At 40.5% G+C, this 18,233-nt stretch overlaps 1 protein-coding gene across 11 annotated transcripts in view; it reads left to right on the forward strand.

The window, feature by feature from the left end:
- Cep295 (centrosomal protein 295) overlaps nucleotides 1-18,233 on the forward strand; it is a 46,890-nt gene that overhangs the window by 12,662 nt on the left and 15,995 nt on the right. For 10 of the 11 annotated variants that reach the window (XR_007588463.1, XM_050120637.1, XM_050120641.1 and 7 more), the window contains exons 7-17: nucleotides 552-692; nucleotides 3,829-4,012; nucleotides 4,219-4,326; nucleotides 7,377-7,607; nucleotides 12,001-12,093; nucleotides 12,220-12,323; nucleotides 12,667-12,807; nucleotides 12,990-13,087; nucleotides 13,330-16,684; nucleotides 17,657-17,816; nucleotides 17,935-18,078. Coding sequence is in view for 10 of the 11 variants with exons in the window: in XM_050120637.1 (XP_049976594.1) it covers nucleotides 552-692; nucleotides 3,829-4,012; nucleotides 4,219-4,326; nucleotides 7,377-7,607; nucleotides 12,001-12,093; nucleotides 12,220-12,323; nucleotides 12,667-12,807; nucleotides 12,990-13,087; nucleotides 13,330-16,684; nucleotides 17,657-17,816; nucleotides 17,935-18,078 (4,759 nt within the window). In the remaining variant the exon portion in view is untranslated. The remainder of the gene's footprint in view (nucleotides 1-551; nucleotides 693-3,828; nucleotides 4,013-4,218; nucleotides 4,327-7,376; nucleotides 7,608-12,000; nucleotides 12,094-12,219; nucleotides 12,324-12,666; nucleotides 12,808-12,989; nucleotides 13,088-13,329; nucleotides 16,685-17,656; nucleotides 17,817-17,934; nucleotides 18,079-18,233) is intronic. The other variant, XM_050120633.1, reaches the window with a different exon arrangement.

An 18,233-nucleotide genomic window follows, 5' to 3' on the forward strand; every position in this document is an offset into this window, starting at 1 on the left:
GGCCTGCCTAGTCACTATTTCTGCATGAGTTCTAGGAAATCAGGGTTATATTTAAGTCATTATTCTGGCCTTCTTAGCTGAATAAGCATTGCCATTTAGAGGAACTTCTGTCTTTTTTTTAAGATTTATATATTTATGTACTTTATGTATTTGGGTGTTTTGTTTGCATGTATATTTGTGTACCAGAAGAGGGTATTGGATCCCATGGGACTACAGTAATAGATGGTTGTGAGCCACCATGTTGGTGCTGGGAACTGAACTCAGAACCTCTGGGAGAGAAGTCAGTGCTTTTAACCACTGAGCCATCCCTCCAACCCTAAAGGAATTTCTTTAAAACCATGGAGTACTTATCTTTGAATGTATTTAAGACGTTATACTAATAATTTGATTACTTTATAGCCGAATGCTATGATAATTGCAGATACTAAACACTTTTACTATTAAATTTTATATAAGTAGAAAAAGTTCTATTAGTGTCATTGTTTTTAAAGCTATTTCTTTGTTAGACACACACACACAAAAGATCTAAATTTTTGTTGATTGGCTGTTAGCCAGATGCTCATTTGGCTGCTGAAGAAGAAGCTAGACGACTGGAAGGACTACGGAAAGAGGCAGCACAGCAGAGAGTGGAGCAGTTTGCAAGGGCACACATGCGGGGATCGCGTGCCATGAAGAAGGTCCACTTGGCCCAAGTAAGACGTGCCATCTCCCTGGGAGCTGGCTGCTGCTGGTAGACTGGTTGGTGGCATTGGAGAACTAATAGTGAGGGACTTCTGTCCTAGAGTGTGAATACAGTGTTTCTTACTGTTGTTTCTCTTGCTGGGATAAAATACCCTGAGAAAAACAACTTAAGGAAGGACAGGTTTACTTTACCTCACGGTGCAAGGTACAGTCCATCACGGAGGGCAGGTCAAGGAAGCAGGAGTTGAGGTAGCTGTCACATTACAGCACAGCCAGGAACAGAGCGTGAGTACCTACAGCCGCTCAGCTTCCTTCTCACACAGTCCAGCACCCAGCCAGGGAATGATGCCATCCACACTGGGCAGGTCTCTCCGCCCACCTCAATGCAATCAAGATAATCCCCCACAGGCATGCCCCAAGATCTGTCTCCCCAGAGGATTCTAGATTCTGTCATGTTGACAACATTAGCCATCACAGAAAGTCTCTGATTTGTATGATTTCATTATAATTTTCCAAAATCCTTTTCCGCCCTCTTTTAAGCTCAGGTTAAATACAGCTGTTCTCATAATATATCTTTGTTTTATTCATGTATACATGTTTACTGACACATTTTCTTTTTACATTTATTCAATCTAAAAAGAGCCTGAAAAAATTAGTCAGTTTTTTGATGTAGTAATTTTTTATTGCATTTGTGTTTATAAATTTACATAATTGCTTCATTAAGTATTTTCTGAGCAAAAGACTTACTCTGGCCACTTTGAATGTCAATTCAAAGGTAGACTCATGTCCTTACTTATTCTTGAAATACAGTGTAAGTGTGATTCATCTTTTGCATGTTTCTCTCTGCCTCTGAGTTTGACCACATTCATGTACTTTAAACACTCATCACCTTAGGAGAAGGTTTTTAAGTATGTCACTGGACATTAGATGCTTATCCTAAGGAAGTCTACTTGGATTGTGGGGGTGAGATTATGACCTCCCTCAAAATTTTAGTTTTCATAAGTTGGAAGTGACTTATCACTTAGTTAACTGTCTAAATTTATTCAACAAAGAAATAAACCTATAAGAAATAACAACAGGAGCTGAAGAGATGGCTCAGAGGTTAAGAGCACTGACTGCTCTTCCTGAGGTCCTTAGTTCAATTCCCAGCAACCACAAGGTGACTCACAACCATCTGTAATGAGATCTGGTGCCCTCCTCTGGCCTGCAGGCATACATGGAGGCTGAACACTGTACATAATAAATAAATAAATCTTTAAAAAAAGAAAGAACAACAGAAACTGTGAGAAACAGCTATAAGTTGAACACATTCTTCCATAAAAGCAGCAGTGTTGATTGGCCACAGAAGTGAGCTTCCACAGCTTGCCTGAACTTACCTCTGTGTTATTTGACTGTCTTAAGCTTGCCTTAGCTCACTTTCATCATGTTTCCTGAGGCCTGCCTGAAGCTCATAGGAACACACATGGAGTTTAAACATTCCCTGTTATTAGGAAAAATACTAATGGAGTGCTACACCGTGCTCAGGTGAGCCAGAGGAATGCATTTACTGTATAACAAGTGACACGTGTGCTATCATTAGAAAACAGCTGTTTGGGCCACTCCTCTTTATTCTAGACTAGTGTTTCTCACACGGGAAAAGTCACCCAAAACTGTGGCATCACAGTGTTAATAGATTCTGTTACCCTGTCTGAATCTTTTCCTAAGACATTTTGGTCCAGGAATGTACTTACTGCTGGGTCTATTGTTTTTGTTTGTTAATTTTATTGATTTTTTTTATTTAACTCTAAATTTTTTCTGCTCCCCTCCCTGCCTCTCCTCTCCCCTTTAATCATCTCCCAAGGTCCCCTTGCTCCTGATTTACTCAGGAGATCGTATCTTTTTCTACTATCCATGTAGATTAGATCTATGAATGTCTCTCTTAGGGTCCTCATTGTTGTCTAAGTTCTCTGGGATTGTGATTTGTAGGCTGGTTTTCTTTGCTTTGTGTTTAAAAACCACCTATGAGTGAGCACATGTGATAATTGTCTTGTTGTGTCTGGGTTACCTCACTCAAAATAATGTTTTCTAGCTCCATCCATTTTCCTGCAAAATTCAAGCTGTCATTTTTTTTTTTCTACTGTGTAGTACTCCATTGTGTAAATGTGTCACATTTTCCTTATCCATTCTTTGGTTGAGGGATATTTAGGTTGTTTCCAGGTTCTGGCTATGACAAACAATGCTGCTATGAACATAGTTGAGCACATGTCCTTGTGGCACGATTGAGCATACTTTGGATATATACCCAGAAGTGGTATTGCTGGGTCTTGAGGAAGGTTTTTTCCTAATTTACTGAGAAATCAACGTACTGATATCCAAAGGGGCTGTACCAGCTTGCATTCCCACCAGCAATGCAGAAGTGTTTCCTTTACCCCATATCCTCTCCCTGCTGGGTCTATTGTAATTGGCATTTGGATTCTGTCCCCCTCTGGTTTTGTATTTTTTGTTTGTAATCCCCTTGCCCCCTGTACTTTAGCCATATAAACACTATCTATGTTCTTCTTTGGTTGCCTTCATAGCCCATGCCTATGTGCTGCCCTTATTTTTTCTTCTACTCCTTTAGCCTCTTCTGTGTGACTAAGTGCTTACCCAGAAACCGAGGAGGTTTCTCTGATCGCCCTTCTTTGCCTTCTACCATCAAAATTAAATTAGCTAACTTCATTTAACTTTCATGTTAATAAAATATCACTTTATGTACACATAAAGTGATACACAAATCCCCTTAAATCGTGGAAATCAGTCACTTAGGACTTGAGAAGTACAGAGAGCTGAACGACAGCTCGTTGCAGGAGCCCTGTTAGTTAAACAGAAAGTGACAAAATGGTTTTGCTTTGCCCTGAGAATGGTAGTGGCAGACACTTTTCAGACTTTAAGGTCTAGGCAGCATCACCCCTCAGTGCTACCTACTTTGTCCCATTACAGCCTAGGGTTGATATTTTCCCCTAATATTCTCAGTATGTTATCCAGCAGGTAAATTGGAGTAGTATGTCATATGTGAGAACAAATGGGCGAGGAGGGGAATTTTAGGCCTTATCTTCATACTTTGCCCTCGCCAGTTAATGTAACCATCTAAGTTTGACTCGGCTGTCATTAATCTGTTTATTCTTGAAGAACCAAGAGAGACTAATGGAAGAACTCAAACAGCTGCAGAAAGAGGACCTGGCACGTAGGAGACAGACAGTGGCACAGATGCCCCCACAACTGCTTGAACTGCCGTACAGACGCAGTGAGGTGAAAGAAGACTGGCAGCGAGAGCTGGAGTGCGCCTTTGAGGACATGTACAATGCAGACAGGAGTAAGGGGCTTTCAGCAGTGCTTTTACATGTTTTGGTGGGAAATAATATTTGTAGTAATAAGCAGTGTTTATTTTGAAATGAGTTGTTGTGTGGAAAGGGCCTTCATGATTTAGACTTAGGATTTTTGTAGTTAAATTCCTTTTTTTCCCCAAACTTTGCCCAATCATATTAGAAGAAAAACATGTCTCTTTGTTTCTTTATTCAGAGGTGAAAGGAAACCTGATTTTGCATCTTACACCAGAGCCTTTGCCTGACACGTCTGATCAGCTCCAGGATGAAGAACTGGACCTTTCAATGGAACGAGAAAATCGAGGTGAAAATGAGAACCCTAGAGTGCCAGTCAGCCACTAAAATAATATATTCTAGTGGAATAGGTCATAAAAGCCTCTAAGCTGAATGTTAAAACTCACAGTAAGGGATTATAATCATTAGCTAAGAGTTAGGAAAATCTGTTCGATTAAAGCACCGATAATGACACTAATGGAAGCAGTGGTAAGGAGTCTGCGTATTTCTGCCATCAAGGATCAGTTCCCTACTTGGTGGAGAGAGCCATTTACACATGATACCATCTGGAGACACTTAGGTTGTATGAGTTAGATCCTTAGTTCTGGATTTATTTGAAGGATCAGCAATTTCTAGACTTGACCAGATTAGAAATCCTATTGTGTTCCACTACTGCTGGGTCCTTCATATAGCATGATGCGTTGTAGACTTTGAGCTCCTATCCATCACACCTGGTACTTCATATAGCGTGATGCGTTGTAGACTTTGAGCTCCTATCCATCACACCTGGTACTTCATATAGCGTGATGCGTTGTAGACTTTGAGCTCCTATCCATCACACCTGGTACTTCATATAGCGTGATGCGTTGTAGACTTTGAGCTCCTATCCATCACACCTGGCTTCAACGTTGAACTTTCTCACCAGTTGTCCCATATGCTTCACACTCATATCCAGCACTTAGTCATCTCTTGCTTACTGAAACCTTCACTTTGTAACTTAAGTGAATGGTGGGGTCAGCAAAATGTCTCAGTGGGTAAAGGCACTTGCCTCAAAGCCCCATGACTTCAATTTAATTCCTGGGATTTCCATGGTGGGAGGAGGGAACCGACTCCTGCAGGTTGTCCTCTGACCTGCAGTTCCCTTCCCCCTCAAATAAACATAAATGATGGTGTCATGGTTACCAGAGGCAGATCAGATGTTTTTTTTTTTCTTTCACTTCAGTATTGGCTTAAAGACCCAACTCTCTACTATTGAACTGACCTCATTTTTCCTCTTATTTCTACCTATATTACCTTGACGTCATGCCTCTTGGGTTTACATCTCATCACCTGCACCCTTCACTGTGAAAGTGGCTCTTTATGGCTCTGACTTGTTGAATAGTATCTTCGAGAGGACATTTTGTTGTTGCTTCATTTTTTTGTTTATTCGTTTTTATCATTTCATCCAAGGTTTAGTTTTTTTGTTTCTTTTCTTGTTCTTTTTGGTTTTGCGAGACAAGATTTCTCTGTGGAATAGCCTGACTGTCCTGGAACTCACTCTGTAGACCAGGCTGGCCTCAAATTCACAGAGATCCACCTGCCTCTGCCTCCTGGGTGCTGGGATTAAAGGTATGTATTACCTCTGCTGGCTGGGTTTAGTTGTTTTAATGGAATTTACTGTTCGTATTTCTAGTTAGCCAGAATTGAAGCCTATCATTACCTAAAGAAAAGTCTGTTTCCTGCTGAACCTAGTTACAGTCTGGAATAATGTTGCTCAGTCAGTCTTAAGCTGGGTGTTGTAGCACAGATGTAGTTTCAGCTGTTCAGGAGGCTGAGCCAAGAGGACAACCAGGGGTTTGAGACTAGTCTTGGCAAAATAACAATACTTTGTCTCTTGAAGACAACAAAGGGCTAAGAATTTCCATTACTGTTTAAAACTAAATCCTTATTGAAAAATAATTACAAATAAAAATTGGCAATGTAGCTCAGTGATAGAGTGTTTCTCTAGCATGTGTGTACACACACAAAAGATGGGTGGATGGAAGGAAGGGAAAAAGGAAGGAAGAGAGGAAAGGTTGGAGGGAGGGAGGAGGATGGATAGATGGAGACAATTAGTCTGCCTTAAAATGGGAAAGGTCACAGAGTAATGGTTTAACCTCAGTACATGGCTCTGTGTTTATGAACGCTAAGGAGCAGGATAAACTTGTGTGTAGTTGTGAGGTAGAGTGCAGTGGAGTCACCTTTTGTGTTTATTGACTGGGAAGGACAAAGCCATGTCTGTGCTGAAGATGGTGCACAAGATAGGCACTTCTGTGACATTTGCTGCAGTGTGCTGAGCTGTTTGTTACATTTCTGTCAGAATTTTTTAAAAATTTGTATTATAATGTACTACTTTGCCAGTTTTCAACCTCTTTTGTTATAAGAGGCCACTTGTTTGTTCCTGGCTGCTCACCCCCAAAATAACCACACAGAAACTGTATTAATTAAATTACTGTTTGGCTTCTTAGCTCTAGCTTCTTATTGGCTAGCTCTTACATCTTAATTTAACCCATTTCTATTAGTCTGTGTATTGCCACTGGCAAAGTTCCGTCCAGTGTCTGTCTCTGGCATGGTTTCTCCTTGACTCCATCTTTTTTTCTCCCAGCATTCAGTTTAGTTTTCCCTGCCTAGCTCTGTTCTGCCCTACTATAGGCTCAAAGCCATTTCTTTATACATTAGCCAATGAAAGCAACACATATACAAAAGGACTTCCCGCATCATTGTTTGGTATTATTAATTTTTTCTTTGACTAAACTAAAGCACAGTTTGGTTCCCCATAGAGAATTTTTAGTTTTGTTCTTAGTTAGCTTGTGCTATCTGTATAGATGCTTGCAGAAATACCTTGTTTCAGATTTTTGATGAGTGAAAGGGTTTACTTACAACCACAGAAAAATTTGCACCACATATTAGGAAGAATGATTTGAAAGGAGATGCTTTACTTCAAGACTGTAAAGTTGTTTTTCTCTGTAGCCTGCTAAGAACTCTTTGGACTATTCCCTAGCACAGACATGACTCAGGCATTCGCCTTACTCCTAAGCTAATTAGGAGTTACGCAGTCTGTCATCACCTAGCAAGCTGAGTGAATATCCTCCTCGGAGTTAAGCTTGAAATTAGTGTATGTGTATTATGTTGTTGGAAAATGGTCTAAATTTGAATTTAAACTGAAAAAAAATATATACTTCATTGTTAAACTAAGACAAGTTAGTTAGCATTGTTGATTACATTAACCTTTAAATGCTGAAAATAAAGTTGTGCTTTTGCTTTAAGTAATTATGACAGTGATTAAGCATAAAGATAGAATCATTTGCCTAAATGTAATGATTTAAACTTTATTTTTTTTAGTACCTTTTGCAATGAAGACCCAACAGATCCCCTCAAGAATTCTTTTTAAAAGATTGTTAAATAAGATTCGAAACCAAAAATCTCTGTGGACAATTAAATCCGTGTCTGAGGATGACAGTGAACTGAGCACAAGCCTCAGTGGGACTGGGGGTAAAGCTCCAACCGTGGAATCCATGGAATCTGGAGCCGCTACCCTTGAGGAAAGAACGCTGTCCTCCGAGCAGGAGCAAGGTACTTTTCCCAGTAGTCTGTCTGATGGCACACAGACCCATCTAACCTTCTTTAGATTGTTTAAAAAAAAAAAAAATGCTCACACCTGAGTTTGGGGTTTAGCATCATAGCAGAGATTGAAAGCCCTGTTTTCAAGCCTGTATCACTGGTGGGATTGGGGGGCGGTGGTGAACATGGTGGTTGTCTCATGCATGAGAAAACAAAGAATAGAGGTCAGAAGTTAAGAGACAGGCTATGCGGCTGGAAAGATGGCTCAGAAATTAAGAGCACTGGCTCCTCTTCCAGAGAACCTGGGTTCAATTCCTAGCACCCATGTGACAGCTCACAACTGTCTATAACTCCAGTTCTAGGGGATCTGACACCCTCACACAGACATACATGTAGGCAAAACACCAGTGCACATAAAATAAAAATAAATAAGTTACAAAAAAAAAAGAAAAGAGAAAAGAAGAAAGAAGAAGAAATGGGCTGGAGGGATGCTCAATGGTTAAGAGCACTTTGCACTTAGGTTCAATTTCCAGCATGCACATGGTAGCTCCAGTACTAGGGGTCAGACCCTCTCTTCTGGTCTCTAAGGGAGGATACTAGACAGGTAAATGGTACATAGGCATATAGCAAGCAAAAATGTCCATACACATAAAATTAAAAAATTTAAAGTTAAGAAACAATCCTGCTACTTAAAAGACCACAGAAGAATTCTGAGAACCTTAGTGACTCTCCTGAACCACTTAGCTCATTGTGCGAACTCCTGGAAGTCACTGAACCACATCAGTTAGTTACTTGTAATGTTTAGGCTATTGCTTTCTTGTTGTTTCTGTATTGCTACTGAAGTCTGTGCCCACATCTTTGTTCTCTATGTACTCTCGTGTGTGTGTGTGTGTGTGTGTGTTATATGTACGGTATGCCATATGCCTGGTGTGCATCACTCACATCTTTTTTCAGTGCATGTGTGTGCATGCACGCACCTGATTATGTGCACCTTGTGCATGTGGAAGTAAGTCAGAAGGCTTCAGAAGAGATTAGGGAAAAAATAAATAAATAAAAGTTAAAATGATTGGCTACCAAAAAACAAACAAACAAAAACCCTCTGGAACTGAAGTTGCAGTTGGTTGTGAGCAATTGTATGGGTGTTGGGAACCAACCCAGGTCCTCTATAAGAGTGGAAGGCACTCTTAAGCAGCTGACTCTCTCCAGCCTCCCCACATCATCTGTTTTTAGTAAGAATTTTTAAAAAACTTTTAATTAAAAGACAGGCATTTGTTAGTGTTTTTTGAGTGTATATTTCTTTACATTCCTACCAGAGATTTTTTCCTTATTTAACTCTGAAGAATGGGAAAGTGGATCTTAAGATTGGGGCCATGGGGGTCATGCAAAGATAGGAGACAGCCCACCAAAGTCTATTAAGCCAAAAGCAAACTTTATTCCAGGAAAAAGAAAAGAAAAACATATCTCCATGGGGCACAAAAGCTTATCAGCTAGCTGTGACCACAGCCAGAAATAGGCTTGTATGGCTGTGGCAATGGGCTGTTTCCGAACTCCCCTTTGTATAGCAAGAAGCATGCATTAGGCATGAACAAAAGCATTTTTACAATCTCAAGGTAAAACTCAGATACAAATTGCTTTTTTTTTTTTTACACTTTTCATTAGCAGGATTTTTCAGTTAAACTAGTGTTTGTATTTAGCCCATTTTTTCTTTCTGTTACTTTCTGATAGTGTTTACCAAGGCTTTACACTCCCCTGATACTACCAGTTTTGCGTAGCAGGGAAGAGTATGGGACAATGCACAACCAAGGTACATCTCATCATTTAAAAGTTAGCTCACATCAGTTGCTGGTCATGAGTGTCGGGGGGCTGTCTAAAAGCTGACCTTCAGTTTGCAGACAAAGCTATGGGTTGTAAAGCAAAGTAACCCACTGTTAATAGTTAATCCTTAAGCTGCTGACAGTCTGCTTACAACTTTATATTTCTTTATTTCTACATTCTTATTTCTGGAACCTACATTTCTATATTCTTTTTCTTGGACTCTTCATTAAATATATTTTTAGAAATTACTAGGATCATACTAAAAGATCTTGAATTATATATATGAGCAAATGAGAATTGTGGAGATGTGAACTGATTTCAGTTGTATTTCTTAGAGGTTTATATTTTAGGGTTTTTTTTTTTTTGAACATATGTATGTGTATGAGATGTGTTGCTACCGCACTTTTGAGTGGAATGATTGTTGGATTTTATACTGCACACAAGAACCCCTGGCCTACAGCCTTTACTAGGCATTCTAAACACTTATTTCTTGTTTTTCTCCTTTGTGTTTTCTTTTGCTGCACCCATTGATCATTGCCCCCAGAGCCCATTCCTCAAATCTGTTTTCCTTCATTCAGAACAGATTCACACTGTACAATGTTATGTATTTACTCATATCTTTTAAAGTGTGTGTTTCCCAAGTCAGCTGCTTTTTGTCCCCTCGGCTCCCCACAAGTCTCCCACATTCACTACCTGGTAATATGTTAATTTATTTGCTGGAGCAAAAAAGTTTATATCATTCTGGTTTTCTTATTTTATTACCTACATCCAAACCATCAGCAGTTTCAGCTAGTCCCACACTTAAAGTATATCCATAGTCCAGCCATTTCTCTCCACCAATCCTCCTTTCAGCTGCATTGGTTTTCTGGTGTAGACTCTTGTCATGCAGCTTGTTTTGTCTGCAGCTTTAGCAGCTTCCACTAAAATCTCTTCATCAAGTGACTGTGAAAACCCAGGTCAGCTCATTTTCTTCTTCTGCATCAAGCCCTACAGTGAGAATCAGACTGTTTGACAAAGGCGTCACACACATACTCTGTGCCTTTCTTCCTTCCACATCTCTTGCTGTCACTGCACTGTAGACTCTTTGTACTGTTGGTGTTAGGCCAGCATTCTGTAGATGTTACCATGGCTGTCTCCCTTCTGCCTGAGTTTACTCAACCTGTTGCTTTCTCAGTGAGACTTTCTCTGCTCACTTTATATAAAATACCACCCTCTGCCTTCCCAGTAATGTTCCCATCTCTTTATAATCTCTTTTACCCTGCTTTCTCTTCATATTTCTTACCAATAAGCAATAGACTTAATTTTCTTGTTTATTTCAGTCACAGCTAACCCATTTGTGAGAGAGAAGCTTAAAGATTTTATTCATTGCTCTGTCCTCAGAGGCCTTGTGGATAAAAAGTGCTCAGTTTTGTTGAATTAGTTGGATAGCTTAAAGCAAGATTTGATAAGTCAGATATTTAAAACCATGACAATAGAAGTTTCCTTTAGAGGAAGAATTCTGGGAGAAGGGAGCTTACTTATGACCACCTGAGGGATTCCAGCTACAAAACTGTAGGAGGCCAGACAAATAGAGAGCAGTGCTGGACTCCCAGTAAAAAGAATTCTGCTGTTGAATCTGTAGTGAGATTTTGAAAATGCCACCACGGGGCCTGGAGAGAGAGCTCAGCAGTTAAAAGCACTGCCTGCTCTTCCAGAGGTCATGAGTTCAATTTCCATCAAGCACATGGTGACTCACAACCATCTGTTATGAGATCTGGTGCTCTCTTCTGGCGTGCGGGCATACGTGCCAACATAACACTATACATGATAAATCAATAAGTCTTTAAAAGAAAGAAGAAAATGCCGTCACATGAGTAGTCATTCTTCCCTTCCAGCTGACCATGCCTCTTGTCTGGGTCTTTCGGTGTCTTGAGTGACCCAAAGAGTGTGTGTGTGTGGTGGTGGTGGTGGGGGGGGGGGGGGTGTTCTGTTTCCCTTCACAGGGCCTTCATACCTGTTGGTGTGTGGCTAAGTCTGTTCATCCTCTCACCTGACCTCCTTCCTTACTTTTCAGTGACTGCTTAGAGACCATTTTCTCAGGGAAATCACACCTGCCCCACTAATCTAATGTCTTTATGATGTTATATGATATAGCCTGTTTTCTTTACACAGTTCCTGTTTTAACTCTCCGCATTTTTATGAGAAGGTTGTATGGTATTTCTGCCCCATCTTTCAGCCTTCAAACCTCCGTGAGGTTTTGTGTCAGTCAGCACGGTATCACCTGTCACCTACTGTGCCTTGGTAGATGGTGGGTGAGCACTCTGTGCAGAACAGCTGGCTACCCTGGTATGATGGAATTCACATTATAGTTATCCTAGGAAAGGAACAGTGACATTTCTTTAGCACCTCTTTAGTCTTTGATTTTTCTTGTAGTGTTTGGCTTAGGTTGGGAGGTCAATGTATATAACTACCAAAAAATGACCGAGCCTTCACTGAGGATCCACTTCCTATGGACCAATATAGAACGGTTGATCTGATCTAAATGCAGGTTTCTGTTATTTTGTTCCCTTTAAGCTTAACATCATCATACTAACAGTGGTATCTGTTACAGTCATGGACAGTGATAGGCTGACAATTGAATCTGGACCACTGAGTAGTGAAGACAAGCCATTTTTCTGCCAAGCAGATGCTGGAAAGGAACAAGGTATTTCTGTCATATCTTCAAATTAAGCTAGCTTGGTTTCTCACATCTTTTTCTTAGTAAAGAAGGGTACTACAGTGGAGTCATCTTTAGGAATTATTGAAGGTAGTTTTTGTTTGGTGATTCTAGCAGTTGCTGCATTTCTACCTGTCACAACCATGACTCAGTGTTCAGTACTACTTCATCCTCAGGAAGAAGCAGCCAAAATTCGAATGTCAGCAAGGCACAAACAGGTAAGCAGGCCCTGGAATTACAGTTTTGTTTAACCTATGCAATTCTTTTTAATCTCTGATTCTTTGATGCTGTCCTTTTAATCTGACATAAACATTTGGCTGATAGGATGCATTTGGTTTCTGCTTACACTCATTTGCCCCCTAGGTGTCTGCTGTGTGCTTCTTTTCCCTTTCTCTTGGTTCTCCCATAATTCCCTTGGCAATGCCAATGGCAGATTTAAAACTACTTACTTTATGGATAAGAGGTCCTTTTGGTGATGACATGTATTTATTCTTAATGCAATGTATGTGACCGTTTCTCTTGAGAGTCTCTTGTTAGAACAATAGTGTTCTTATTATCTAGATAATGGAAATAGAAGAGCAGAAGCAGAAGCAGTTGGAATTACTTGAACAAATTGAGCAACAGAAGTTAAGGTTAGAAACCGATTGTTTCCGGGCTCAGCTGGAAGAAGAAGAAAATAGAAAGAAAATTCAACAGCCTGAGGTAGGAGGCCAGAAAATAGCAGTCATGATGTTTAGGTTCCACCTACTTTATAAATGTTTTCATCAGTGTGTGTGCTGTACCATGTAGATATGACCAGGTTTACTAGTAAGATGTGTGCTGAGCTTTTTGGACTTACCTGTCATTGTAGAAAACTTTGAAGTACTTGATTTCTTCATTTTTAGGTTTGCTCTGCTCCAGTGTCACATGCTGTGATTTCTGATGAAGACTGTCACAGGCAGATGATCCGTAACTATCAACATCAGCTCTTACAACAAAACAGGTATGGACTGTGCTACATCTTTGGGATTTATTATTTGTTTTATTTAAGAATCTAGTTGGAATTTTGTTAGAAATTGCCATAGTGTTTTTTTCAAGGGCAGTGGGAATGTATTTTTCTGTGGTAAATATGACCATTTTTAGATTGCTACTTACAAGGTTTAATGTGTAAATATTTGAGAATGTGAATTTTTTTAAAAAAAAATACAAATTAGTAATATTTGTTTTTATATTTGTTTTTGATAGGTTACACAAGCAGTCTGTTGAAACTGCTAGGAAACGATTACTTGAATACCAAACTATATTAAAGGAAAGATACCCATCCAAGTCACCCACATCACTGATAACTGATTCTGTTATATCAGGACCAATACAGAAATCCCAAAAGTCTGCTGCTGCAGCAGATCACTGGGTTCCATGCCAGAGACTGAAGCTGAGTCCTGACAAATATCAACCTGTGCAGTCCTCACAGACCCCCACATTAGTTCAAAGTCATATTCAGGCAGTAAGACAAGGTCACTTTCCACAGAGGCAAGGAGAAACAGGTGCATCAGAGATGTTAGCCAAGCAATCTGTTGGGTCACAGGAACACCTGCTGCAATTCTCTCAGGCAGAAGCACATCAGAGAGACTATAAATTTGTCTCTAAAGATTCTCATGCACTTTCAAGAACTTTGTCTTACAATAGGCCACAAATGTTACTGGATACTGGAGAAGTTTCTAAACCACTGAGGGCGACAACTTGCCAAACTTTAGATTCCCAACGTATATCATCAGAGGATAGTGAAACTGTATCTTCTAAGCCAACTGAACCATCTTCATTTCTCCCACTGGTACCTGAACGTTCTTTTACTAGTCTCCCAGTTAAACATGAATCTGGAAAAGTTCAAGAACCCTTTACAACCATAAGCAAAAGTACAGTTTCCATAAACCAGTCTGTAATCAGTCAAATGCATGATCAGCCTTTGTCATCCTCAGGCACAATCAAAGCTCAGCATAGTAACTTAAAGTTTCCCCAAGAACAGTTAGAACTACAGAAGGAAAGTCTTCAAGTAAGACAAGAGGCTCAGGAAAAGCTTGCTTATTGCACACAGAAAGAACTGGAAAAGCAGGCTGGTCTCCCAGTATTCCTCCCATCATCTTCTGGAGATTTATTTACTTCACTGCCATCTGCCTCAGCTGAATCAGGGAAAATTCAGGCATCTTCAGCAGAAAGTGAGGCCACTGTTTCCTCAGGCATCATGGACAGGCTCTGGGGTTTTTCACAGCCTGTCTCCTCACAGCAAACTAATTTGGAATTTCTCCAAGAACAGATCAGTGTTCAGAAGGATAACCTTCAGGCTAGGCGGGAAGCCCAGGAAGTTTTGCTGGCACATAAACAGAGTAAACTGGATGAAATTGTACATTCTGAGCAGACCAGGCCCTCTGGGCCACATCACATGACTCAGAAGCCATTTAGTTCACTAACGTTGACTGATAGGCAGCCTAGAAAAATACAGGAACAGCCTTTTCCTACAAACAAGAAAGGGCTTCTCCCAAGCCAGTCTGAAATCTCAAGATCTCAGGATGGGTCTTCAAGTTTTATACAGCAGATCCCCCTTATCCACAGTAGTTTAAAGTTGCTTCAAGAACAGCTAGCTACACAGAGGGATGCAATTCAGGCTAGAGATAAAGTGCAAGAAGAACTACTTTTACATAGAGAAAGAAGTTTGGGAGACACTGTGTCTGGACCAGTAAAGTCACTCTCCTCAGTGGTTACTCAGCATTCGGATGCTTCTTGTGCAGTTTCAGAAGTTGGGCCTAAGAGGTCCCAGGAACTGTATTCATCTGAGAAGGAGAATATAGTTCCTGCTAGTCATTTGATCACCCCAGCACTTGAGGAGGAGACTCATGGCTTTCCACACCACGGACAAGAACATTTTACAACACTCCAGGAACAATTACACATCCAGAGGGTTATACTTGGTGCTAGAAAAGAAACTCAGGAATATGCACGCAAAGAAAATGAATTAGAAAAAGGACTTCATTGTCAACAAACTGGCACCCTGTCTTCTTCATCCCAGGGAGCTGAATGGGAAAGATCCCAGGAGTTTATATCAGTCAAGAGTGACAGTACAGAGCCCTTAAGCCTTAAGATTCCAGGATTTCAGGAAAGATTGGTTAGATTTTCACAACATACATTTCCTATGCAAAATAATTTGGAGGAACACCACGAATGGGAATTCATAGAAAAAGAGAGTTTTCAATTTAGTCGTCAAACTCGAGAAAGTTCATCTCAACAGACAGGTCTTTCTTCCTTCATGCCCTCATTAGGACCATCGTCATGTGTGTCCTTGCCTTCTGCTGACTCTGGTACAACACAGAGTGACAGTAAAGTAACATCAAGCCATCTTCAGGTACCAGAATTGCAGGATAGACTTTGGAAGATATCCCAACTTATCCAGCCTCAACAAGACAGCTTGAAGGCCCTTCAAGAACAGTTAGCTACACAGAGAGAAGCCATCATCCAATGTAGACAAGAAGCTCATGAAGAAATACTAAGAGAGTGGAAGGAAAGAGTGTTCCCAGAGCAGGTTGGTCCATCTCCCCTGATACCTCAGCATTCACTTGCTTCATTCCCTCTTTCTGACTCGGAAAGAACACAAGAACTTTGCTCAAGCACCAGTGAAGATGGAGTATCTTCCAGCTCTTCTGAGATGCTGGCTTTGCCTGGCAGGGCATTGGGTTTATCACATACTGCTTTACCTCAGCAGAGTAATGTGACCGCACACCCAGAACACCTCCATGCACAAACGAATTCCTTTCATTCTGTGGAGAAAGCCCAAGAAGAGTTGATGTTTCCCAAACCATGTAAATTTGCAGAGATAGAACATTCTATCTATCCTCATCACGGTGACTTGAAGGCACATCAACAGCAGTTAGATGTGCAAAGGAAAGCCACTAGATCTGACCAGGAGATACAAGAGGAACTGCTTTTGCGGAGGTTAAATACATTGGAGCCAAGCGTATCTTGTAAACAGATTAGCTCCTCTTCGTTTTCAGAACAGATACCACTATCCGTTGCCAACTCTGAAGGGACCCTACAGTCTTTCCCAACCAAAAGTGATGACCCTGAAATGCCCAACTTTCATGGTAAGCTACCTCAGCAGGATAACCTGACCATGCAGTTGGACTTAGAAATGGTGTCTCATAAAGACCTGCTTTTACACAAACTAAACATCCAGGATAAAAGTGGCTCTCCCGAGCATGCCATCTCTGCTTTGTTTCTCTCCAAGGGAATAGAGCACCCATTCATTCCATTACCTTTTGCAGAAGCTAAATCTGAAAGCATTTGTGAGGCGTATTTACCTAAAAAGGAACTTGTAGCTCCTTCTAGGGAGGCTGTGACCCCAAGAATGCAGAACAGACTTTTGAGTTACTCCCAGCCTGTCTTAACTCAGCAAGACAACATGACTCTTCAGAAGCAGCTGCATTTACAAAGAGAAGCTCTGCACTCTAGACAAAAAGCCCAAGAGGAGTTACTTATGCAGAGACAGACAGCCTTGAAACAGCAAATTGAGAAACACAAAGAGACTTTGAAAGAGTTCTTGAATATCAGTCAGGTATGGTCTGAATTTAAAACTTGAGCATTACACAGAGATGTTTAAACCTGATTCCATTTTAATCCTAAACTATCGTTTCTTTGGTTATTGGGAGTATGGAAATTAAAACAAAAATTTATCTACTTCATAGGGTCATTTTAAATAGTCATCATTAAAGAATATCCATTTTCATTTCTGAGTTTTGTTGCAGTAGATTCTTAACTTACCACAGATAAAAATTGTAAAAAGGACTAGTTAACAGATGTCTTTCATAATGTAATAGATCCTGTTCTCTAATGACTTCATTGACATTTGTATATGAATCAAATTCCCTAAGTAGCATATGGTATAGCTGGCATAGTTGGAGGCTGATAGAGGCAGACCTGCTGCTTACGTTTTAGTTAAGAAGACTGGTGTGGTCACTCAGACATCGCCATCTATTCTCATGAATATGAATGGGTCTATTCTATATTAGACCATTTCTTAGGTTTTTTAGTACAGAATTCTGCAGCACATAGATGTTCGGGAGGCACTTGGGTCTAGAAGTTAAAAGTCTTAGAGTTGTGAAGGAAATGTAAAGGGGGAAGCACAGAAGCATTCAGGTTTAGTCTGTCAACAGAGGCAGAGGAGCTAGGACTTGGATGTGTGGCCGTATTTTTTGCACTAGGATTGTCCTCCCTTCATTGTTGGGAGCATGACTCAATTTTGGTCTGCCAACATAAAAAAGAGATGTTTATTATGAGCTGTACCTGGGGATATGGGTTCAGGTGTTCCTGAATAACATGTTCCACTATGGAAATAGTTACAGGAACTTATAGTCACAGAACAAAAGAAAATGGTGAATTCCTGGTGTTTTCCAAGTGTTTCTTCGGGCCCATGAGGCAGGCGACTTGCAGAGAACTGATGTAGTGGTAAAGCTAGTAATTCGCTGTGTTCTGACTTAAGATGTCAGTTCTTCAGATGATCACCCCCTTTTCCTATCCACTTTTTCAGGCAAGGAAATCCACAGGAGAAAATGACTTGAAAATTCAGAATATAGACGAGCTCAGAGGGTGGCTTCCTTTCATCCAAGCCCCTGCCTGGGGAGTCTCTGATCAGGAGGGGTCTAGTGGTGAGCAGCCACATTCAGCAGATGTCCATGGTGAACACAGTGGTGAGATGTCCCTGTTGTCTTTTTATCATTGCCATCGTCCCTGCAGCTGCTGACTGAAGAAAAGCTTCCTGTGTGTTCACAATGTTTCATTTGTTTAACCTTATCTTTGACCTGATAGGTGAGAGTCTGGGCAAAGATCTGAGTGGTAGAGCCTCTAAGCCACCTGTCTCCAAAGTGAAATGTGGTTTGGACTTAAACCAGCATGAGCTTAGTACGATACAGGAGGTGGAGTCACCAGCAAGTGGCAGGACTTCCATGCCAGGTACAGTGTGGCAAAATTCAACATTTTACTAGTTTGCTAGCTTTCTTCCTATTTTCAGTATGCTAAAATAGATTCAAGAGCTGGTCTTTGAGTACTTGTAAAAAGAGAGACTGATTTACATAAAAATAATCTTAAAATTTGGAACCAGAGAGATG

The sequence above is a fragment of the Alexandromys fortis genome, unplaced genomic scaffold (genome assembly GCF_014885135.2).
Source record: "Alexandromys fortis isolate MF-2015 unplaced genomic scaffold, M_Fortis_MF-2015_v1.1 scaffold_171, whole genome shotgun sequence".
Classification (NCBI taxonomy): Eukaryota; Metazoa; Chordata; class Mammalia; order Rodentia; family Cricetidae; genus Alexandromys; species Alexandromys fortis.